We start from the raw sequence: 24,280 nt of genomic DNA, 5'->3' as shown, positions 1-24,280 counted from the left end.
CCCTCCCTTGGCCCAGCTGTCTCAGGTTTGCTTTTTAATTCCCTCGGTTTCCTGTTCCGGAGGCGCGGGCGGCGCCACTGTCTTGGTGCCTGGAGTAGTAGCCTGGCTTTTCTCTGACGGCGACCTCGTGGCCCGAGAGCCTTTTATAGGTAAAAAGGGGACCTTGCAAGTGTTCGAAGAGAGTTTCCGAGTGTCAGGATTTAAACGGGGCTGGAGTCTCCGGGGCTGGGGTGAAAGGCGTCCGGGAATTGGGGTCGGGAAGCCCTACTTCAGATCTGCAGCTAAGGGCAAAACAGCGACCCTAGGCCTGGATCCCGCAAGTAGGTGGAAGTGAAAAAGGAGACCTTTCCTTCATTTGTGGAGCACACACTATGGTCCAGGCCTGGGGCCGTCCAGCTCTCGGAGGGGAGCGAGATCCTGAGCTCAGCGCCTGCCTCGTGGGGCGCAGCGTCTGGCGGGAGATGCAAACAGTAAATATGCAGTTACGGATCAGGATGAAGGTGACTGCCCTGCAGATCCACCTGGGGAAAGAGGGGGTTCTCAGTAAAAATGTAGTCACACTTTACAATTCTTTTTACATGCACTGACGTTCCTGGCTGTGTTAACTATTCAAGACAGCTCCCTCAGTGTCTCTTGCTTCCAAACCGCAACCGAGAAGAGACAGACGGAGAAAAGAGTTACTTTTCCAGTTGCAGTGAATTCCTTGACTTTTGAATTAAAGTCTGCATCCACAACATAGCCGGACTATGCCTTCAATAGGTCAATTTCATGATTAGTATTTTTAGATTTTCTAACTACAGAAACATCCATGAGGATCTGGCAGTTTCACACTGTGCAAGAGTGTTCATGACAATGACTTTTCCCACCCCTAGGTGCAGCACACACCTTTGTGTTCCCTTAAGCCCTGAACATACCTCTTTTTTGTGTGTTTATTGCATTATTTTGCAAGTATTTTTAAAATACTTACTTGTATGTGGGTTCTGAGCTCCTTGAATCCTACAGGCTGTGTGTCTTACTTATCTCTGAGTCTACAAGGCCAGGGATAGTACTTCCCATGTATGGCTCATTAAATATTGCATGAATCAGTGAAAAGGTCTGCTTTCTGTTGCAGAGATACATGGAAGGGAAATGTACAGTAGCAACATGGAAACATATACTATTGGTGAGACAGTAAACATATATTGACCACCAACTGTGTGTAGGTTCCTTTTCCTGGGGATGTGAAGGATACAGAAATGACTGTGAATCAACCCATATCATCAAGGAGCTGATAATCTAGTGGAGGAGTTAGACATGTGCATACTTCACTGTGATGTGAGGCAGCCTCTGGTAAGTGCTGTAGAAGAATTAAGTATAGACTAAGTCTAGACGGAATGGGATTACCTAAGGGAATCAGGAAGGGCTTCATAGAGGAGGTGGCATTTAAGATTGGTAGATAGATAGAAAAATCACTGGGCAGATTCATATGTTGGGAGATTTTTTTTTTTTTTTTTTGAGATGGAGTTTCGCTCTTGTTGCCCAGGCTAGAGTGCGATGGTGCGATCTGAACTCACTGCAACCTCTGCCTAGGGTGAGAAATTTTAGAAGTAGAACGGGAGCAAAGAACTAACTGGTTCTTTGTACTCGAATGGTAATCCGTTGGGAAAACATGGGGTAGTAGGGTCTTTGTGGGGAAGGTACTGGAGAACAAGCCTGGGTGCAGAGTCTGTAGGGCCTTAAATGCCAAGCACAGACTTTGAACTTGATTCTGTTGGCGGTAAGTAGCCTCAGGAGCACCTGTCTGGGCCCTAGGTTTATCATAAGGGTACTGGACTAGATAATAATAGTCAGGAGTCAGGCACAGTGACTCACGCCTGTAGTTCCAGCTGTTTCGGAGGCTAAGATGGGAGGATTGCTTGAGCCCAGGAGTAAGAGACAGCAGTGAGCTATGATTGCACCACTGCACTCCAGCCTAGGGACAGAGTGAGACTCTGTCTCTAAAAAAAAAAAAAAGATATTATTTGGTGCCTATTATTTATTAAGCACACTGATTGCTAAGATAATCTGAAATTATTTTCATTGGCCATTTGAAAGTCTACATAGTTAAGTTCTATTGGTGAGACTTTTAGTTAGAAAGACTTTAGGAAAATGTTTCTATGTTAAAGCTTTTTGTACTCAATATTTATGTGAGTTTTTTTTTAATGTTTTGCTGAAGTTCAAGTATTTGGAAAATCATTCATGTTTACAGTGTTTTTCTGTGGGAGGAACTGAGAATGAAAATCAAGAATCATAACTGTTGTGTTAACAGGATTATGGTTATGTTTGAATTTGAATGCTGGTCGCACTGTGATTTTTGTGTTTGGTCTATGCCTACATTTTTTTTTTTTTTTTTAGACAGAGCCTCTCTCTGTCACCCAGGCTGGAGTGTGAAGCTCCGCCTCCCGGGTTCTTGCCATTCTCCTGCCTTAGCCTCCCGAGTAGCTGGGACTACAGGTGCCCACCACCACGCTTGGCTAATTTTTTGTATTTTTAGTAGAGACGGGGTTTCACCGTGTTAGCCAGGATGGTCTTGATCTCCTACCCTTGTGATCCGCCTGCCTTGGCCTCCCAAAGTGCTGGGATTACAGGCGTGAGCCACCGCGCCCGGCCTATGCCTACATGTTTTTACCATGAAGGAAGTGAGAGTATGAAGGGGAAGAGGGGAAATGATTTTTTTCCCAAGTCTTTTAACAAATTAGAGATGATCTATGCCTATAAGTCTTTTTAGCTGCTGATAGTTTTGAGTTGGCAAAACTGGTAATAATGACATTTTAAAATTTAAGGACATTAAAAATTTAGCTGGAAACTTTAATACAGTTCAACATACTTTGAATTTTGTTAGTAGGCTAAGTGTATTGGAAACTGCAAAATCAGTGTTATGGTAATTGCAGAAATATTTTGTAGCATTGGAAGTTTGGGAAACATATTTATGTCTGTTTTATTCTTTCTGTTTTTTAGAGCTTATATTCTCTGTGGAAGATGTGACATACCCAGGTGGTACGTCATGATGCAGGGCAACACATGGTGAGTGCTGTGATGGGAATGGCAGTAGTTTGGGAGAACCGAGAGAGGAGCAAACATTGGTGCTGGGCTATGGAGGGTGGAAAGGATTTAGATACATGGGGAGAGGGGATGATGTGCTCGTTCTTTCAGCAGTGGGCACAATACAACAGAGGGCCATGCACAGGGCTAGGAAGCCAGACCAGAACAGTTAATAGACATCCCAGAGCACCACCCTGATAGCGCTTGCAGTTCTGAGGTGCAGGCAGACATTAAAGGTGGAATTAGGGCCGGGCGTGGTGGCTCACGCCTGTAATCCCAGCACTTTGGGAGGCCGAGGTGGGTGGATCGCGAGGTTAGGAGATCGAGACCATCCTGGCGAACACTGTGAAATCCCGTCTCTACTAAAAATACAAAAAAATTAGCCGGGCGTCGTGGTGGGGGCCTGTAGTCCCAGTTACTTGGGAGGCTGAGGCAGGAGAATGGCATGAACCTGGGGGGTGGAGCTTGCAATGAGCGGAGATCGTGCCACTGCACTCTAGCCTGGGCCACAGAGCAAGACTCCATCTCAAAAAAAAAAAAAAAAAAAAAAAAAGAAGGTGGAATTAGGTCCTTAGTAGGTGGATTGTAATTATTGTAGGACCTGCCAAGAAGCAGCACAGAGGATTGTGAGAGCAAGGAACCTAATGAAGCCCTGGGGTCAGTGACAGTGGTTATAGAAAGGCCAGCAAGGATATTATTATAATAGCCATGCAAGAGGTGATGGTGTGAAGTAGTTGAATTCAGGAAATATTTATGAAGCAGAAACAATAGGATTTTTTTCTTTATTTTTTTATTAAGGGATAGTTGCCGTATAAGTGATAGCAATTTTAAAATAAATTTTTAGCTAAGGATGGGGGGTGAGGGAGGACAAGTCAGATGATTCCCTGGTATATGTCTTAGGACCATTAATGGTGTCATTTATTGAGATAGGAAGTACTAGGAAAAGAGCAAATGTTTGTCTTGGAGGGGAAGGTCATTAATTCCTTTTAGCATATGGTATGTTGAATTTGCAGAGTCAGTGAGACACTCAAGGAGAGAGATGGGGTTGGCAATTGGCAGGGTGGGTCTGGAACTCAGGAGTTGTGGGCTAAAGGTGTAACTTGGGAGTTACTGACAGATTGGTGTTAATTGAAGCAGTGCAGGTGGGTAGCATCACTTTGGAAGAGAGAGTGAGCAGAGTGCCTGGGCTAGACCCCTGAGGAATACCAGACGGTTAAAGTCCCGCTAGCAGAGAAGAAGCTGGTATGGGAGACTGCCAGGAGGAACAGCCTGAGGAGTAGGAAGGCCACAGTGAAGGCGTCATGTCAGGAAGCCAAGAAACGCATCCATGGGGGTGGGGGCTAGGGAGGCAAGTAGGGAGGTATCTGGGGTGATTGCTGCACAGAGATCAAGCAAGGTAATTGAAAATGACCTTTGGTTTTCAAGACAAGGTGGACACTGATCATGTCACTTATTGGAGTGCTGGTAGAAGCTGAAGTTGGATTAGAGTGAGTTGGAAGTATATACAGTTTTGTCTTAGCTTGGGCTGCCATGACTAAATGTTACAGACTGGGTAACTTAAACTGTAAACATTTATTTCTCACAGTTCTGGAGGCTGGCAGTCTGAGATCAGGGTACCAGCACAGCCAGGTTTCTGATGCATGCCCTCCTCCTGCCTTGTAGGTAGCTGCCTTCTTGTTGTAGTCTCACCTGGCAAGGGGTGGGTGGCGGGGGCTTCTTTTTTCTTCCTCTCTGTGTAACGGTACTAATCCTATCATAATTACCTCTCAGAGTCGCCACTTCCATATAGCATCACATCAGCATTAGGGTTTCATCAGCATTAATTTTGGGGTGGACACAAACATTCAGTCTGTAGCAACTTTTTCAGGTCATTTGACTGTGAAGGGGAGGGCAAAGAACGGGCAAAGTCAAGGGAGACCTGGAGGCCAACGAAAGTACTTTATATTGGAATAGACCCGAGCACTTTCAAATGCTGATGTAATGGGTCTGGTAGCAGGGAGAGGTGGAGGATTGCAGAGGGAGGGTGGTAATCCCAAATATGCATTTGGAAGTGGGAGCGGGGTCTGGGGAGGCAAGCTCCCTTGTTCTTGTGAGGTCAAGATCAGAGGGGAACTTGAGCAAAGGCATAATAGCAAATGGTGAACAATGGGATATTGAATTCGTCATTTTGGAAATGGAGCAGCTTTAAGGAATGGTCGGTCCAGGGACTAAACATGGCAGTGGGCTGTGTGGCCAAGAAAGGGGAAGAGGAGTTTATTGAGCATGAGGGTTTCAGATATTAGCAGGAACTCAGTGTTAAATGGGTGGTATATTCCAGTGGCTTGACTAGGGGGTCTTTGAGTTGCTCATCAAGATGGTCAGGCATTTGTGAAACCCTGTTTACATAGTGAGGATTATTTTTTAAAAAAAACTTTTCACTTTTTCTTTTATGCCATGAAGTCACAGAATGTCATTCCACCCGGGACGAGGGTGTCCCCGAGGACGAGGAGGACATGGAGCCAGACCCTCAGCACCATCCTTTAGGCCCCAAAATCTAAGACTGCTTCACCCTCAGCAGCCTCCTGTGCAATATCAATATGAACCTCCAAGTGTCCCTTCCACCACTTTCTCAAACTCTCCAGCCCCTAATTTTCTCCCTCCACGACCAGACTTTGTACCCTTCCCCCCACCCATGCCTCCATCAGCACAAGGCCCTCTTCCCCCCTGCCCAATCAGGCCTCCTTTCCCCAACCACCAGATGAGGCATCCCTTCCCAGTTCCTCCTTGTTTTCCTCCCATGCCACCACCAATGCCTTGTCCTAATAACCCCCCAGTCCCTGGGGCACCTCCTGGACAAGGCACTTTCCCCTTCATGATGCCCCCTCCCTCCATGCCTCATCCCCCGCCCCCTCCAGTAATGCCACAGCAGGTTAATTATCAGTACCCTCCGGGCTATTCTCACCACAACTTCCCACCTCCCAGTTTTAATAGTTTCCAGAACAACCCTAGTTCTTTCTTGCCCAGTGCTAATAACAGCAGTAGTCCTCATTTCAGACATCTCCCTCCATACCCACTCCCAAAGGCTCCCAGTGAGAGAAGGTCCCCAGAAAGGCTGAAACACTATGATGATCACAGGCACCGAGATCACAGTCATGGGCGAGGTGAGAGGCATCGGTCCCTGGATCGGCGGGAGCGAGGCCGCAGTCCTGACAGGAGAAGACAAGACAGCCGGTACAGAATTGATTATGACCGAGGGAGAACACCATCTCGCCACCGCAGCTACGAGCGGAGCAGGTAAACCACTTGTGCGTAGTTCTTTAATGAACTGCAGAGGCCCAGACACAGTCATTCTCCATTTATGGCAACCAAACCAAAAGGGTCCAGTAGTGCATTTTGATTTATATGAGGAAAGGAAGCACACTTTGGACTCTGTTTTCAAGAGGAAGAAACAACTGACAAGTAAATAAGTTGATGTCAGAAAAAATTGCTTTTAAAAAGCATTCCAAATGTATCAGTGTAGATTCATTTCAGTTAATATAAGACTTTCACTCTGCATAATACAGTTGGCATTTTAATGATGATCCCATGAGTTGAAAGATCTTGTATTTTCTGTGTTAGCATAGATTAAATTATGTTCGGTGTGATCATCATGTCAGGTTATAGCATTTGAGTGTTTTTGGAACTGGCGATTTGCATGTTAATAAAGAATCAAATTAGTTAACAGGCAGGACTTTCTGATTTTTAGGATAAATGGAAATTTATTGTACATTGTTGCCTTCTTGGTTGGTTTCTTTGTAAAATGAAGTAAAATTATTTACACATTATGAAAGTTAGTGTTTTTCTTTCTTTTTTTTATGATGGAGTCTCACTACGTTGTCCAGGCAGGAGTGCAATGGCGAGTCTCAGCTCACTGCAACCTCGGTTTCCTTGGTTCAAGCGATTCTGTCACCTCAGCCTCCCAAGTAGATAGGATTACAGGTACACACGACCACACCCTGCTAATTTTTTTTTTTTTTTTTTTGAGACGGAGTCTCGCTCTGTCACCTAGGCTGGAGTGCAGTGGCACGATCTCCGCTCACTGCAACCTCTGCCTCTGGGTTCAGGTGATTCTCCTGCCTCAGCCTCCTGAGTAGCTGGGATTACAGGTGTGCACCACCACGCCCAGCTAATTTTTGTATTTTTAGTAGAGACGGGGTTTTGCCATGTTGGCCAGGCTGGTCTCGAACTCCTCACCTCAGGTGATCAGCCCCCCTCAGCCTCCCAAAGTGCTGGGATTACAGGTGTGAGCCACCGTGCCTGTCCTAATTTTTGTATTTTTAGCAGAGACAGGGTTTTACCATGTTGGCCAGGCTGGTCTTGAGCTCCTGAACTCAAGTGATCCACTCACCTCGGCCTCCTAAAGTGTTGGGATTATAGATATGAGCCACCATACCTGGCCCAAAATTGCTTTTAATCTGATTTTGTTGCATTGAAATGGATTCTTACTGAAGAAAGTTGTAGTTAAAAAATACTGTTTCATTCTATATTACATTTCTTTTTTCAAAAGGCCAGATATGTATAAATATGAGAGAAATAAGGTTTCAAGGAGGCATTTCTAAAACTGGGATTCTAGCTGGGCTTACAGAAATACTCTGAAGTTATATGCAACTTTTGTGTGTGTGTGTTTTTCTATAAGGAAGCTTACATCAGATTCTTAAAGAGGAGGGTGTGAGTCTGTTACCCCAAAAGCGTAAGAACCATTGGTTTATATGGAAAAATAAAAGACACATATCAATTGTGCTAATGTTTATTTATGCCTCGGTGAACTCTTACGTTGATGAAGATTTGAGGTCTTCTATTGTCAAGCTAATAATGGTGCTTCTCTTTCTTTCCCCAGTAGTGTACTTACCTTCATTGTCTTGTGGAACTTTTGTGCCGAAAGTGTTTGAGCTCCCCAGACCAAGTGACTTCACTATGGGTTTGCAGAGAGCTGGTCTTGGCTCTTGTTGCTCTGCCAAACAAGAGCAACAATTCACATCTGTTTCCACACTTTTCTCATGGCTCTATCAATTTGGCTCTGACTAAACATTTTGCCAGTCAATTAAATGATAGTGGTCATTCTCTGCCTTGAAGAGAGGGATTAGTGCTTAGAAGGTTCAGAAGGAAAATGCTTTGTTGCCTCTCCCTGGTGGCCTGGTAGAAGGTAGAAGGGAATGTGTTTCTTGTAGGGATGACTGATTTCTGGTGGGCCAAAGCTGAGTGAGAGTTGGTAGACTTTAAAAATCTTTTCAGCATGAACTACTGTTTCTGGTCAATATTCTGTGATGTACAGAATACATCACAGAGTTGGCAGAGTCATAGGCATGTGATAGTTTTTTTTTTTTTTGGAGACAAAGTCTTGCTCTTGTCCCCCAGGCTGGAGTGCGATGGCGCGATCTCAGCTCACTGCAACCTCTGCCTCCCAGGTTCAAGCGATTTTCCTGCCTCAGCCTCCCGAGTAGCTGGGATTATAGGCACTGCCACCATGCCCGGCTAATTTTTGTATTTTTAGTAGAGGCGGGGTTTCACCATGTTGGTCAGGCTGGTCTCATCTGACCTCAAGTGATCCGCCTGCCTTGGCCTCCTAAAGTCCTGGGATTATAGTCGTGAGCCACCACTCCTGGCTGGCATGTGATAGTTAATGTTACTATCATTTTTATGATAGTTTTGTAGTGCAAACGTAAACTGGAAAGAGTAATAGGTAAATAGTTTGTAAATAGTTCTCTTCAGACTCCAAAGTAATTGTTAATAATTTCGTTTCTGGGAAAACATTTTGCAGCAAGCATTCTAGATAGTGTTTTATTTCCCCTTCCGTTTTGAGATGCTGTAATTAGAGGAGTTGTCAGGGCTCTGCTGTAAATCCTAAATTTTTCCATCAAGTCTTCAACTTTGAGTTATGTTTTTGTTTGAAGAAACTCGAATGTCCTGTGAATTGAGGATCTCAGTAAAATCAAGTGTTGTAAGAATTACTTCTAACCTGATTTATTCTAAACCACACTCCTTTAGTATGAGGATCTATATCTTTCTAAAATGGTCTTTATTTATATTCGAGTTGTTTTATAATGTGCTTGGGGCATTTGTTTTGGAGCTGCCTAGTGGCATAGCTACATTAGAATTGGCTCCCTTTGGGATATTAATTAGGTGGAATATCAGTCATTTGTCTTATATGACATGCTTTTGTGAAACAAACATGGAGCACATGAAGTCCTAATATAACTTCTAGAAGTATATTGGGAAAACGGAATCTTCATAAATTTGGACTGTGTTAAGTTTATGCAAATTCTATAGTCTGTTCTCTGGCTGCTCCTCCCCTGCTTCTTGGGGTAAGTGAATCTATCCTTTTACAAATTCTGTCTTCCCTATTTTTCTCTGCCTCCAAAATGTGGTTGAATAATAATTGCAAGATTGTCTTAGGGTGGACTGTGTTTAGAAAAGGTCTGTGAAGAAGTGGATATATATATTTGTTGTCATGAAAAATGAAAGTTACTCTAGGGGATAAGGAAAGAAATCGCTACAGGCAAATGTAGTGCACCAAGTACACTGTTGAGCAGAGTGGTAAGGAAGTGTGCCCTGGGCTTCACCTAGCTGGGGAGCACTACCACACAGGAATTCTCACCGCTGTCCTTGGAACGGTAAATGTGTAGCTATTGGAGAACTAGCCTAATGTACCTAAGGAATATCTTAATGTTTGCAAACAAGGAAGAATCTTGGGAAAAGTAACACAAACATAGCTTTCCTTGCTTTAAATGAATTTGTCTTAATAGTGTTACTAATGTTATTTATATCCAAATTGGTCTTTTCAGGTCCTACCCACTCAGAGGTACTAATCATCATTAGAAGTGTTATTCTTAAATGCAAAATTCTATTGGCTATATGTTAAAAAACAAAAATTAGAAATATTCTCTAATTAGAATTTTTATTTAGAAATGTAGGCAATTATTCTTTTCAACAGCCATGTCATTACAAATTACATATATCTTTGACATGTGGCATGGTTCACTAATTTCTATACAATAACTAAAATTTACTGCCCAAATGTAAACTGTGATTTTAGAAATGTATGAGATGAAGAATGTAGAATCCGAATCTCTGACTGCTTTATTTGGGTTAGCTGGTGTATATGTGAGGATTGTGTATATATCAGAAACATTATTCAAAGGAGTCTTCCTTTAGAACAGGGGAATCTTTAAGTGGAAAACAATTTCTATTTTAATACTTAAGCACTCACTGATCTCTGTCAGTTTTGTAAGTTCTGTTTTCAATGTGTCGACATTTCTGTTTGGCGATAGGTTGGGGAATATTTTTGAGTTCAAACATTTTTATGGTCTTCTTTCTGGACTCAGGTTAATCTAGCATTTTATTTTTCCTATTCTAAGATTGGAAGGTTACTTCCTTTAGACTTGTAGTTCTGATTCAGTCACACTGGAGTTCAGATATCTCTTCTAGATCCTCATTGTTAAATAGGCTCAAAAGCTATTAATATTATTAAACCCCAGTTTTACATTGGAAGGTTTTAAAAATTCCTCATCTATTTTTTTTACATTAAGTAAGCCCAAAATCTCCATTTAGTTTTTTTCCAGATGAAAAATAGCATTCAAGTGACTTAGTCATGGCCTCATGGCAGGTTAGTGATAGCTGGAACTACAACTCAAGCATATAAGCCATAAGCATTAAGAACTCTTTCATTATAGAATCTTGTCCTAATTTTCACTATAAAAGCTTTATAATTTATATTTATTTGATGGGTGAGATAGAGCATTTTCTAGAAATCAATAGGATGTGGAGTTCTTTAGAGTTTTCCCTCTAGGTTAAATAACCAAGGATTGACTGATTGCAAAGTCTTAAGGGAAGATTAGGATAAGATTCCCATTATTGCATAGCATCACGTATGACTGCTTTCTTTAAAGAAAACTGCAAAAATTGTCCAAGTTAGTTAACTTCTGTAAAGTGAAAAGCTCCTTTATCCTCTAATAAATTAAGAAGGCATAAAAATGTCCCCTAGTGAATAGTGCCTGAAAAATTCATAGATGTGGTCCATTTATCTAGAAGATGAATTCAGTGAAAAGAGATGGTGTTTTTGAGTCTTTCTGTTGAAAACAGCTCTGTGTATTAATTCCTTTAAGAGAGCGAGAACGGGAGAGACACAGGCATCGAGACAACCGAAGATCACCATCTCTGGAAAGGTCCTACAAAAAAGAGTATAAGAGATCTGGAAGGTAAGCAAGGAGTTGACACTGAAAGAAGTCGTAGGATTATCTCCTTGAATTCAAATTTTGTGCTTGTACAGAGCAGCAGCCAAGTCTTCATAATGGCCTCAGAGTCTGTCCAAGGTGACCTGTGAAAAGCTAAACAGCCTTTAATTTAAAAAACTTTACTTTCAAGATGCATTGATTATGCCCAGGGAAAATCTTGATAAATTTCCAAAAATTAGAAATTATACCGACCACTTTTTCTGACCACAGTGCTATAAAACTATACATTAATAATTTTAGAAAACCTTGGAAATTCATAATTATGCTCTTAAATTTACATGTTTCAGAAAAAAAGAGCAAAACTGCAGTCATATTTTCATTAGAAAATGACATTGAGATTGCTGTCACCCACAACTTAAAGGGTGTAATCAATTCTATATCCCAAAGTAAAATTTTTGGTCTTACATTAATATAATGGTAATGAACAACAGCACTCTAGAATCTGACAGATTCGGGGTCAGTTACTAGCTTTCCCAACTTTTATTACTGGGCACAGTTATCAGTTTCTTTGTTTGTAAGATAAGGACCATTATATGTACCTTCTTGAGTGATAAGGGGTCATTGAGATAATGCATGTCAAACACTTAGAACTGGCCTGAAGTAAGTGCCAAATAAGTGGTAACTATATATGTAATTATTATCAGAGCACTTGGCTATAGAAATTGGTGGAACTTAAGAAAAGCAGAAAAAGGTATTTAAAGATAAATTAATGAAATGAAAACAGAACTATAGTGATATAACTATATTGTAAGTAAATGCAAATACAATTTTTAAAGTGGGAAATCAAGAAAAGAAAAATCTACATAATATTAGGTTTGAGAAAGTGTATTACAGGAATGAAAGGAAATTTAAAAATTTAAAACAGTATAAAAATTAACTTGAATGTGAAGGGTTGATTTCTAAGAAAACAAAAATAATTTCACGTAAGAAGCAGAAAACTTTAATAGGTCAATAACTGGAAAAAATGGAAAAAGCTTACTTTGCACCACCTCTAAAAAAAGTTTTAAAGTGATCTTGAACACTTAAAAAAAGATGGAAGGAAAGCTCAGATCATTCTGTGGTAGCAGGAAAAACTAGATGGCGAGACCTAACCAAGGGAAAAAAATGGCACAAAAATGACACAGCAATCTCTCTTACAAATATGGATATAAAATCACTAATTAGGATATTAGCAAATGTTTTCAGTAGTTTGTTAAGATAACTGATAGAGTTTATTCCAAGACTGCATGGATAGAAAAGTTAATATTAGAAAATCTGTATTCTTTGTGTCAAGATCTGTAGGGTTATCTCAGTACTTGCCTTTTAGGTATTTAAAGTAAAACCAACATCCATTTGTGCGTAAAAACTAGTAAACTAGAAATATTAGCAGACATCTTTAACATGATGAAGAACGCTAGCTCATGATGAACCTGATGGATACCACCCCAGAGAGTCAAATGTGGTGTTGAAACCTGCAGGCCTTTCCCATACAAATTTGAAAAAAGGCAAGGTGACCCCATTGCTTATAATTGTTACTGAATATCCTTATGATACAATCAACATGCTAATTAAAAACATGGTGTGTTTGTGTGTCCCGGGTATTGTACTGGTATGGGTGATAGAGTCATTAACAAAGGCCCCCACTTAATAGGAAAAGGAAAGTTAAGTGCTGTAAGTGTGTTTGATAGGACACTTACATATTGCTGTGGATTAGATGAGATTAATTAGGAAGGATGAAATGCCATGGATTAGATGGGATTAATTAGGAAGCATGAAAAGAGGGCCTGAGGAGAAGGAGAGGAGATAGGAGAAAAGTGAGGGTATTGTGTCAGTGGACATCATTGAGGACCTATTTGAGGTGGATGATTTTTAAGGTATAAGTGCTGGAAATAGCCTCGGTTTAATGGTTTCTTCTCTAATGGTTGGTAGCTTACAGAGAAGGTAGACTTGAATTCTGAGTTCTGACTAATGCAGTAGAAAATAAAAATGAGAGATGGAAAACTATGAAGGGGAAAAGTTACCAGTTTGCCCTATAGCATATTGGCAAGAAGAAACATGGGGAGTTTGGATTTTGAATTTTGGAGTGCCTAAGACACTTACCTAAAAAAGATCTTTTGTTCTATGTTGAAATGCCCTTCTCAAAGTGTTAAAAAGAAATATTAATTGATGTTTACAACAGATGACCCTGACCATTCATTACATCATTCACAACGCCTGCTTAAAAGGATGGGTGAGGATGTCTTTTGCCTGTGTTTCTTGGCAATAATAATAAACATTTGGTGGGATTTCTTTTCAGAACATGCTGAAATGTCTATATCAAACATATTAGCATTTAACTACCACTTCCTAGGTTTATCATATTAGATAAGTGACTGATTTTCAAGGCTGTTTCCTCCTTTGTAGCGGGTGTTTATATCTGCCTCCTAGGGTTGCTGTCAGGATTAAATGTGAAATGTCAGTAAAGTGCTCAGCAGAGTGCCAGCCTCAGAGTAAGCACCAAAACAAACAAAAAAGAGCCACTAGAGTTGCCATTATTACCTGACAGTATTTAATAGCCTTTTTAATAAAAGGGACTACCTGGTTAGAAAGTGTAATGCAAAGAAAAATTAAATTTACAATTCACTATGGAAAGTTATTAATAAATTAATTAAGCATCTTATAATGCATAGGACCAATGGGAAGAAAACTAATAAAATGTAGCTGATGACAAAGAAGGTGATGTAGTGAAAGGAAGGTATGTCCTGTTCCTGTAGTGGATAACCATGTTGTAAAAATACCAGTTTTCTTCACAATATAATCAGGCACCACATGGCATTTCAGTCAGTGACAGACTCTGTACAACACTGGTCCCAAAGATTATAATACCTTATTTTTTTACTGGACCTTTTCTATGTTCAAATGTGTCTGGGTACACAAATACTTACCATTGTATTATAATTGCCTGCAGTATTCAGTACAGTCACATGCTGTACAGGTTTGTAGCCTAGTAGCAACAGGCTATACCACCTGTCCTAGGCATGTAGTAGGCTATACCATCTAAGTTTGTGTAGGCACACTGTGATGTTTGAACAGTGATGAAATCACCTAAGGACTCATTTCTTAGAATGTATCTCTGTTGTTAAGTGACACATGACTGTAATCTATAATTTTATTGTAACTTCAGTTAAAGTACTGTGTTTTTTTTTTGTAGTTTTAAAAATGTAAAAAGAGATGGGGATCTCACTTTGTTGGCCAGGTCGGTCTTGAACTACTGGCCTCAAGTGATCTTCCTACGTCGGCCTCCCGAAGTGCTGGGATTACAGGCATGAGCCACCATGTCTGACCCAGAGTACTGACTTTAGAACTTCATAATGACTCTTTAACTTTTCCTTGGGATAGAAGTTAGGATAATGAAGATAAATAGTAATGCAAGGATACTTCCTCTGGAAGTATTAAATGTTCTGGAAATATATAATAATTAAAAAAGTTTGATACAGGTTAAATAGATCAATGAAACAACTATAGAACAACATTCAAGAATATATATTACACCTAATAAATAATATATAAAGTTACATGTGATAAAGAATATATTTTTTTTCAAATCAGAGGAGAAATTGGCAGTTGGTGAGCCATTTGGAGGAAAAATTGAGATTAGATTTCTGCCTTACACCTTGGAGAGAGAGAATTTAAAAATTGTATTAAAAGTAACTGATGAAAATATAAAATCTTTTTTTAACCTTGGGATAGGAAATGACTTCCACGCATACTAAGGCAAGGAGCATAAAAAGATCTCTAGATTTAACTTTATAAAAGTTGTATGTAGCCACAAACAAACAAACAGATTTCAAAGCAAGAAACTGGAAACGGTTACAATGCATATGACAGAGGGAGGACAGATATCTTAATGAAAACTGTTTCAACAAAGAAAGACTCTAATCATAATTTTAAAAATATTTGCATAGCCTATGACCAGAATGTTCACAAAAGAAGTAAGCATGAAATGTATTCATTTCAGTATTGATAAAATATTTCAAATTAAATTATATGAAAATACTTTTTCATCAGAATGGCAAAGATGAAAAATAACCGTGGTGACGGGATGTGTGGAAATGGGAACTCTTACGTGGTTTTGATGGTAGTCTAAACGAGTACTACCAAACTAGAGAGAAGCCTTAAAAAGTATACATCTGGGAAAGAATCTGACAAGTGTGCAAAGAACACAAATGTGTTCATGATAGCATTGTTTATGGTGGAAGAAAAGTAAATGTTAACCTAAATGACTATTATTAGATTTGTTAAATTATGGTATATACTTAGAATAATAATACACCTATTAAAAATGCTCCAAATATAGAATTATTGAAATAGCTGTTCCTGATTTACTACTGAATGAGAAGGTCAGGCTATAACATTAAAACATTTGTGAAATATAGTGATTACCTCTGAGTGGTGTTATGTGTGGTTTTTGTTTTATTTTTGTTTATGTTTGTGCTTTATTTTTTTCTACAGTGAATGTACATTGACAGTAATTTTTCTGGTAACAAAACTAATGATGCATATTATAATGTTTAGAAGTTGTATAAATAATATATATACTCTTTCTAATCCTCCCCAAGTATACATACCTACACACACATATATACATACAGACTTTGCCTGTTATAGAATTACAAGTTAGTGGTAGAGTTAATGAGAATACTTGTTACTTTGATCTGGATGTAAACTTTCATGGATAGTAGTAACTTTATTAGTGGAGCTGTGAAGGCTACCAGCTGGGCTTACAAAGCAGTTTTTCTACTTAGCTGGATTCTCAAGGTCTCTGTGTTCTACCTAAATTTCTTGGGCTTAAATTAAAATCCACCCTATAGGTTTTGTTGTTATCATTGTTGTTTTGAGATAGGGTTTTGTTCTGTTGCCCAGGCTGGAGTGCGTGGTACGATCAGATCTCACTACAGCCTCAGCCTTTCAGGCTCATGTGATCCTCCCACCTCAGCCTCCTGAGTAGCTGGGACTACAGGTGTGCACCAACATGCCTGGCTAATTTTTGTATTTCTTGTAGAGACAGAATTTCACCATGTTACCCAGGCTGATCTGGAACCCCTGGGCTTAAGTGATCCTCCCGCCTCGGCCTTCCAAAGTGCTGGGATTACAGACGTGAGCCACCATGCCCAGCTGATCCTATAGGTTTTTCCCTCCAAGTACATCCATCGGATGGGTCTTTGCAGGTTTCAAGCCCCAGGAAGTCAAGGAGATGGAGTTGTTTTTTCATCCTTCTTTATTGACTGAGTTAATATTAATATTTGTGAGGACCAAAATTAGGCAAAGTGTTGGTTCGCCAAGTAGTAATGCCCAACACTGGGGTTCCAGAGACATAGTTAGGGATGACATAACTGGTTCATTCTTGGATTATAATTATAGTCCTCAGGCTAAATTTATGGCCATATTGAGACCCTGTTTTGTGAAATTTTAAAGTCTTTTTTTCCTGGCAAAGACAGATGTGGAGGATTCAAAACTGGTATTCTCATTTCTGAAATTGTCCATACATGGACATTTCCAAACATTTCGCAAATATGTTTTTCTTTTAGGAGTTATGGTTTATCGGTTGTTCCTGAACCTGCTGGATGCACACCAGAATTACCTGGGGAGATTATTAAAAATACAGATTCTTGGGCCCCACCCCTGGAGATTGTGAATCAGTAAGTAGATCTGGGGTGGCGCCTGGGAATTTGTATTTTTAAACAAGTAAACTTCAGGTGATTCTGATGCCACCAGACTGGTATTTGGGAATCACTGGTTTAACAAAAGTACACATGGTGATTTGGCATGGTATTCGTATTTTAGGTGAAAAATGCACCAAGTAGGTGAAATAGAATAGTTTTTATAATGGCAGAGTATTTTTAATAATTAATCTCCTTTGCCCTCTTTTGAAGTCGCTCCCCAAGTAGGGAGAAGAAGAGAGCTCGTTGGGAGGAAGAAAAAGACCGATGGAGTGACAACCAGAGCTCTGGCAAAGACAAGAACTATACCTCAATCAAGGAAAAAGAGCCTGAGGAGACCACGCCTGACAAGAATGAGGAGGAGGAAGAAGAACTTCTTAAGCCTGTGTGGATTCGATGCACTCATTCAGAAAACTACTACTCTAGTGACCCCATGGATCAGGTGGTAGGTCCGAAGTAGCAGACAAGCTGTAGACCAGGGTTTCTGTGTGTTGTCACTATTGGCATTTGGGGCTGGATAATTCTTGATTGTGGGGACTGCCCTATGTATTGCAGGATGTTTAGCAGCATCTCTGGGCTCTGCCTATTAGATGCCAGTAGTACCCCTCCCCAGTTGTCTTCAAATATTGCTAAATGTCCCTTGGGGGGAAAGATCACCCCCAGTTGAGAATCACTATTACAGACAAAAGCTGTTTTAAAAAGCGAAAGGCCAAGAGTGCAGTAGGTTAATTAAAGTATCTTTTTACAATGATTTTTTTTTTATTTGAGACGGTCTCGCTCTGCCACCCAGGCTGGAGTGCAGTGGCACGATCGTGGTTCACTGCAGCCTTGATCTTCCAGGCTCAAGTGATTCTCCCACTTCAGCCCTCTGAGTAGCTGGAACTACTGGGACACGAGCCACCGTGACTGGCTTATTTATTTATTTATTTATTTTTTAGTAGAGATGAGGTCATACTGTTGCCCACTCTGGTCTCGAACTCCTGAGCTCAAGCAATCCTCTGGCCTTGGCCTCCCAAAGTGCTGGGATTACAGGTGTGAGTCACTGTGCCCAGCCTATTCTACATTTTTAATGATACTGGTAGTCTTGATACTGGTGGTTTCATAAGGTTTCATGTGTAACTAGTTTATGCAGTTTGTGGTGTGTATGTGTATATGTATGTGTTTTTTTCCTCCAAAATGAGAAATAAGGAAGAATTTGAGTTTGTCTCTTCGAAGTGTATCCTTGACCAAAAGAGCACCAACCCTATGAAGTTGCCCATGCATATCAGCTAGTTTTGCAGAAAGGGAGAGCCATTGTCACCCTTAATGGGCTGGAGGGAGGACTCCTAGAGCATATGCTGCCAGGGCTGGGGTGCCTGTGGTGATACATTGCCATCGCAGACTCCACCACTATCTCTACATGCTCACTTCTCTTTTCTTTCTTCCATCTCCATTTTATTTTCTGTCCCTGTCTCCTTTTTGCTCTCTCTTCCCCTCTTCCTCTCTTCCCCTTAGGCATTATGCCTCCATCCTGTTAGGCATATTTGCCACAGAGTAGGCATGCAGTAATGTTCATTGATTAAATGAATGAGTGGACATCTCTTTCATTTAATCAATGAACTCATGTACAGATTTAGGGCATGAGAAGTTGCAGATGTTAGATTTAGTGCATGGGATTAGGTAAGAGATAAGAGAGGGTTTTGTTTGGAATTTTGTGAAAATAGCTTCTGTTTGGACTCGATCTGTGGGGAACTTGAGATTTCTGTGTTTTTGGAAACAAAGGATTTGAGAAGTCTCTCATAGTGGTGTGATATTTTATTTGATAAATTAGAGCAGGCTTTTAAGTCATAGTTGATGTGGTACAGGGAAGGGAAAGCTCACATACTGTGCGCTTTCACGGTGCCAGAACGTTAGTCCATGCTTCTCATGTTGTCTTAGTTAACCCTGAAAATACCCCTGGCAAGAGGGTCTTTCTGTCAGTTAGAAATGCTGCTGGGAGTAATAACACCTGACTAAGTGGGACTTAAACAAGCTGGATTTGTTCTTCTCATGATAAGGTACCTGGAGGGAGGCCATGGCTGGTGTTCACTGAGTGGCTTAGTGATGGCAGGCCCTGCTGTCTTCCTGAGCATCTTCCACAGTTGCAGGATGATGCAGGACCAGCAGGCCTCAGGTCCTTATACACCTGTGTCCCCACATGCAGGATGCAGAGGGCATGTTGGGTGAGCATTCTTCCAGTGTCTTGCCCAAGCTCTCCTTTCATCCCTTGACTCCCCTTCCATCCCTTTACCAGAGCCATGTGACATGCCTACCCCAGGGATTTGTTTTTCCTTACTGCCATGACAGAATTCCACAAACAGCATGGCTTGAAACCACACACATTTGTCCTCTCACAGCTCGGGAGGCCAGAAGTCCAGCTTGGGTCTCACTGGCTCCATCAGGATGTCAGCAGGTCTGTGTTCCTTTATGGAGGCTCTGGAGAAAATCTGTTTTCTTGCTCATTCAGGTTGCTGGCAGAGTTCAGTTCCTTGTGTCTGGAGGACAGAGGACCTTGTATCCTTGCTGGCTGTAAGGTCAGGGCACTTCTTCGTTCCTCCAGGCCATGTGCATTCCTTGACTTGTGGATCCCTTCCTCTGTCTTCAAAGCCAGTAATGGTGGTTGAGTCCTTCTCATGGTTTAAATATCTCTTGCCTCTTTTTCTGTTACATCTCTGACCCCTGTTGGCAAAGGTTCCCTGCTTTTAAGGGCTCCTGTGCTAAGATTGGGTCCACCCAGCTGCAAGTCCGTTTTGCCATGTAAGTTAACATATATATTTAATTTCTGGGGATTAGGACATGGGCATCTTTGGGAGGGGTGGGTGGCTCAGTCTACCTTCCCAGAGATCAGGAGTTCTCTGCCCCAAATCTGATAGAATACTGCTTCTATTAGGAAGAAGGAAAGAATGGCTGCCATAGGTGTTATTATTCTTAAAACAATAAAGATGAAGACACTGAAGTTCAGGGAGTTTAAACAGGCAGAGCTGGTTGTTTTTTTATTACATATTTATACGAGTATATTAAAACTCCAGTGTAGGAGGAAGACTGATAAACTCAAAAGGCTGACATTTGCCTTTGAGTTTTGTCGTCTGTGGTGCAGAGAAGGTGGTGAGGGATGTCAAAGCTATACCGGCATTGCCACTCTCAACAATGAGATGCGGCCTGAATTATCCCTTCTTCTGGGTACCAGATTTTATGATTTGCCTTAATTTTACATTTGGCAGGTCTGGTTTTTACATTTTAAGGCTACTAAGTCAGAGTGTGGACATGTAAAATGATTTTCAGCCTGGAAAATGAGTGAGGAAAAGTGGAAAATTTCCTCTAGGAATGCTTCGTAGAGTCCCATGTTTGTTCTATGTGTTTGTGTGTGTGTGTGAAAGAGAATGTGTGCATGTTTATATCCTTATGTTTAAGGCATGAGTGTGTGTGTGTGTGAGAGAGAGAGAGAGACAAAGAGGATATATATGATATTCCTTGTTCCTTGTTGGATTAGTATAGGAGAAGACAGATTATCAGTGATTTTTCAGTAGGAAGTGTACATTCCCTAGGAGGGTATTTGGTGTCAGTTGTTACGATTCTCTGAGGTCATGATTTTTAAAAAAAATGTCATGTTAAGAGGGCGTAGATGAACTGTTATAATGTTTCTTTTCTTTTTTTTTTTTTTGAGATGAGGTCTCATTGTGTCACCCAGGCTAGAGTATAGTGGCACAGTCATAGCTCACTGCTTCCTCCAACTCTTGGGCTCAAACAGTTCTCCTGCCTTAGCCTCCCAAGTAGCACAGGCACATACCACCTGGCTAATTTTTTTCTTTTCCATAGAGTTAGGGTCTTGCTATGTTGCTCAGGCTGGTCTTGAACTCCTTGCCTCGAGCAATCCTCCTGCCTCCGCCTCTCAAAGTGTGCTAGGATTACAGGCATGAGCAACCACACCTGGCCTGCTCTAATGTTTCTGAATGTTGGCAAGGCACATTTACCTGAGGACTGTGTCAGCGATAAGTGTGTGTTTGATTCAGAGTATGATTGCCAGTACTTGAGCATTTTGTTTTTAAATGTTTGTTAAATTGAGGGTTGAAGAATAGCATCTTGCTGTTAAAAATGCTTTGATTACCTGTGAGATCTTACATATCTTTGATATGATTGTTATTGATATAGTTCCTAATAGTGATCCTTTATTTTTAAAAGGGAGATTCTACAGTAGTTGGAACAAGTAGGCTTCGTGACTTATATGACAAATTTGAGGAGGAGTTGGGGAGCAGGCAAGAAAAGGCCAAAGCTGCTCGGCCTCCGTGGGAACCTCCGAAGACGAAGCTCGATGAAGATTTAGGTGAGTCAGAGTCATTAACTAGTCTGAGACCGTTGCTGTTATAGCTTCATTCCTGAATTTTGGGGAAATACCCTTGAGAGTCCCACATTGAGATTTCTTCTTTTTCATTTTATTTTTCTTAATTACAGTCAGTAAGATACATAGAAGTGGAACTTCCTTCTTTTTGATCATATTTTTCCTTAGTTACATTTGGCAGAATACAGCCGTGATCTCATTTGCAAGGCTTGCCAACAAGGGTGCCCCTTGGAGATTGTCCAGTCAGAAGAGTTCAGCATCTTTCCAAAAGAAGGAGCCTGTGCCCCCTGCCTCTCATGAGGACAGACGTCCTTCCTTGGCCCTCTCCTTTGCCAGGTGTGCCTGGTTTGATGAGGGAAACGACGACTATAGCCCAGCTCTGTTTGAAGGTTTCTCTCCACTCGTGTACACAGTTTGCATAGCTTTTTCATAAAGTGGTCTATTTTTTCATTTGTATATTCTGAGGTTCCAAGTAGGTGGTGAGATCTTTGAGGATGGAAATTACTTTTTACCACTTTGTATCCTTAGACCCTAACAGAATGCCGTGCACAGATGAGACATTCAGTGTGCATTTACCTGCATGTTCTCTCTGGCTCTCATCTGCCCACCTCCATGACATCCCACATGCTGAGAGGCAGTTATCCATACTGGGCAAAGGCACCTGAGTCGGGAGCTGGATGGCCTGGGTTTGAATCCCTGCTCTACCACCTACTTGATATGTGACCTTGGTCCAGAAGTTCGTCTCCATCTCAGATTTTTCCCATTTGTAAAATAGGGATGACAGTAGCATCTATCTCATGCAGTACATGTAAATACAACTCCATGTTGGATTTTATTATGCTACTACTACGTTAATCTCTTATAGGATTAATTTATTTTAAAAACTAATTATTTTTCTTTTTGTAGTGATGGAATCTCACTATGTAGGATTAACTTCTAGGTCTTTTTAAAAAAAAATGGTGGTAAAATACACATAATATGAAATTTACCATCTTAACCATTTTTAAGCATACAGTTCAATAGGGTTCAACATGACATTGTTTGCAACCAGTTGCCAGAACTATTTTCCTTTCATAAAGCTGAAACTCTGTACCTGTTAAGGAATAACTCCCCAGACCCCAATTCCCTGTTCCCTTATTACTACTATGCTGCTTTCTTTCTCTATGAATTTGACTCTCAGGTATCTCATATATGTGGAATCATGTATATTTGTCTTTTTGTGACTGGCTTGTTTCAGTTACCGTAAGTCTGTGTCTGTTTTTATTCAGTCACTTTAAGGACTAACATCTCTTGCTGTTATTGAGGGAAAAAAATGTCAAGTCTTTGGTCTTGCATTCCCAGCCTTCACTGTGGCATTCTCAGCACTCCCAGCCCTAACCTTCCAGTGTTTTTCTGTGTGGCCCGCGCTCTAGCTAGTCCACTGTATTCTTAGCTCCATGCTTTTGCCTATGGTGCTCCCTCTTCATTCCTTTCTTCTTCTCTCCTCCTTATCATGCTTCTCCCATCCTGTTGCAGTGCTTGGGTCACATGTGCTCCTTCTTTGAAATTATCACCAGCCTTTCTGGATCCCAGTGAAACAGCCCTTTTGTGGATCAATACATAGCTCAAGTGTTAAACTACGTACTACTACTATGATTTTTCATTTTATCTGACATTGCTCATTGAGTCTTACTTTTTCTCTAAAGATGTTTATTTTCTTTGCTTCTCCAACTAGATTGTGACTTAGCATTGTCTTTTTTTTTTTTTTTTTTTTTTTGTGGTATTGCTTAGTAGAGTATTTGGTGTGGAGTAGGCCCTTAAGTATTTTCTAGAAGAATAAAGAACTCTTCTTACCTTTAGAGGTTTAGGTCATTTGGAAGTCTCCACAAAAACCAGTTTGTCAGCCGGATGCGGTGGTTCATGCCTATACTCCCAGCACTTTGGGAGGCTGAGACGGGTGTTTCACCTGAGGTCAGGAGTTCGAGACCAGCCTGGCCAACATGGCAAAATCCTGTCTCTACTAAAAATACAAAAGTTAGCTGGGTCTGGTGGTGGGCACCTGTAATCCCAGCTACTCGGGAGGCTAAGGCAGGAGAATCACTTGAACTTGGGAGGCGGAGGTTGCAGTGAGCTGAGATCATGCACTGCACTCCAGTCTGGGTGACAGAGTGAGACACCCTGCACTCCCGCCTGGGTGACAGAGCAAGACTCTGTCTCCAAAAAAAAAAAAAAAAAAAAAAAAAAGGAAAAGAAAAAACCCAGTTTGTTAATTCCATCAGTTTCTGTGTTTTTCTCCCAACCCCTGTTAGAGAGTTCCAGTGAATCCGAGTGTGAGTCTGATGAGGACAGCACCTGTTCTAGCAGCTCAGACTCTGAAGTTTTTGACGTTATTGCAGAAATCAAACGCAAAAAGGCCCACCCTGACCGGCTTCATGATGAACTTTGGTACAACGATCCAGGCCAGGTGCGTATTTTTATGCCCTTGCTGTGAAGGTTGCAAACCCAGACATAATGGTTATTGCTCTGGGCTCAGAAGATGCATGTTGCCTTGTATTGAAACTGAATTTTACTCTCAGGCTTGTGTCCTTCAGAGCTGTTTTTTTTCAGCTTCGGGTTCAGTTCCAAAGCATAAGCACCGGAGCAGCTGTCCCTTGAATCATTTTTGATGATGTTTGTAAATTCCGTGTTGGGGAGAGGAGTAATGGCCCTGCCTCATTAAACTTGGAGTAGATGGAAGAAGACACATGGTAGGATGAGAGAGAACTGGGAGGTCTTTTTAGAAGTAGTTCACCTGGAAGGTATCTTGCTGCATAATAGTAAATAAGTCCTATAAAATTTCATTTTTTTTAGTTGGTAACAGTCACAAGTTCTCTTCCTTGTTAAGCATGTTTGAGCTAATGACATAATAGGTGGACATAATTATTTTTATTTTTAATTACTGTCTTAATATGAAGTGTAAT

General features: G+C 40.9%; 1 protein-coding gene across 42 annotated transcripts in view; it reads left to right on the top strand.

Annotated features, from left to right (window-relative positions):
• Positions 1 to 45: 45 nt before the first annotated feature.
• The window catches only part of DROSHA (drosha ribonuclease III), a 137,029-nt gene continuing 112,794 nt past the window's right edge, over positions 46 to 24,280 (top strand). For 10 of the 42 annotated variants that reach the window (XR_013418015.1, XR_013418014.1, XR_003730064.2 and 7 more), the window contains exons 1-9: positions 46 to 149; positions 1,203 to 1,329; positions 2,977 to 3,042; positions 5,500 to 6,333; positions 11,181 to 11,273; positions 16,856 to 16,966; positions 17,201 to 17,432; positions 21,185 to 21,326; positions 23,630 to 23,784. Coding sequence is in view for 36 of the 42 variants with exons in the window: in XM_078003688.1 (XP_077859814.1) it covers positions 3,023 to 3,042; positions 5,500 to 6,333; positions 11,181 to 11,273; positions 16,856 to 16,966; positions 17,201 to 17,432; positions 21,185 to 21,326; positions 23,630 to 23,784 (1,587 nt within the window). In the remaining 6 variants the exon portion in view is untranslated. 42 annotated transcript variants of the gene reach the window in all.

Source organism: Macaca mulatta, chromosome 6, assembly GCF_049350105.2.
Source record: "Macaca mulatta isolate MMU2019108-1 chromosome 6, T2T-MMU8v2.0, whole genome shotgun sequence".
Taxonomy (NCBI): Eukaryota; Metazoa; Chordata; class Mammalia; order Primates; family Cercopithecidae; genus Macaca; species Macaca mulatta.
Note: the sequence above shows the minus strand (reverse complement) of the source record. Positions and strands in the feature narration are given on the sequence as shown.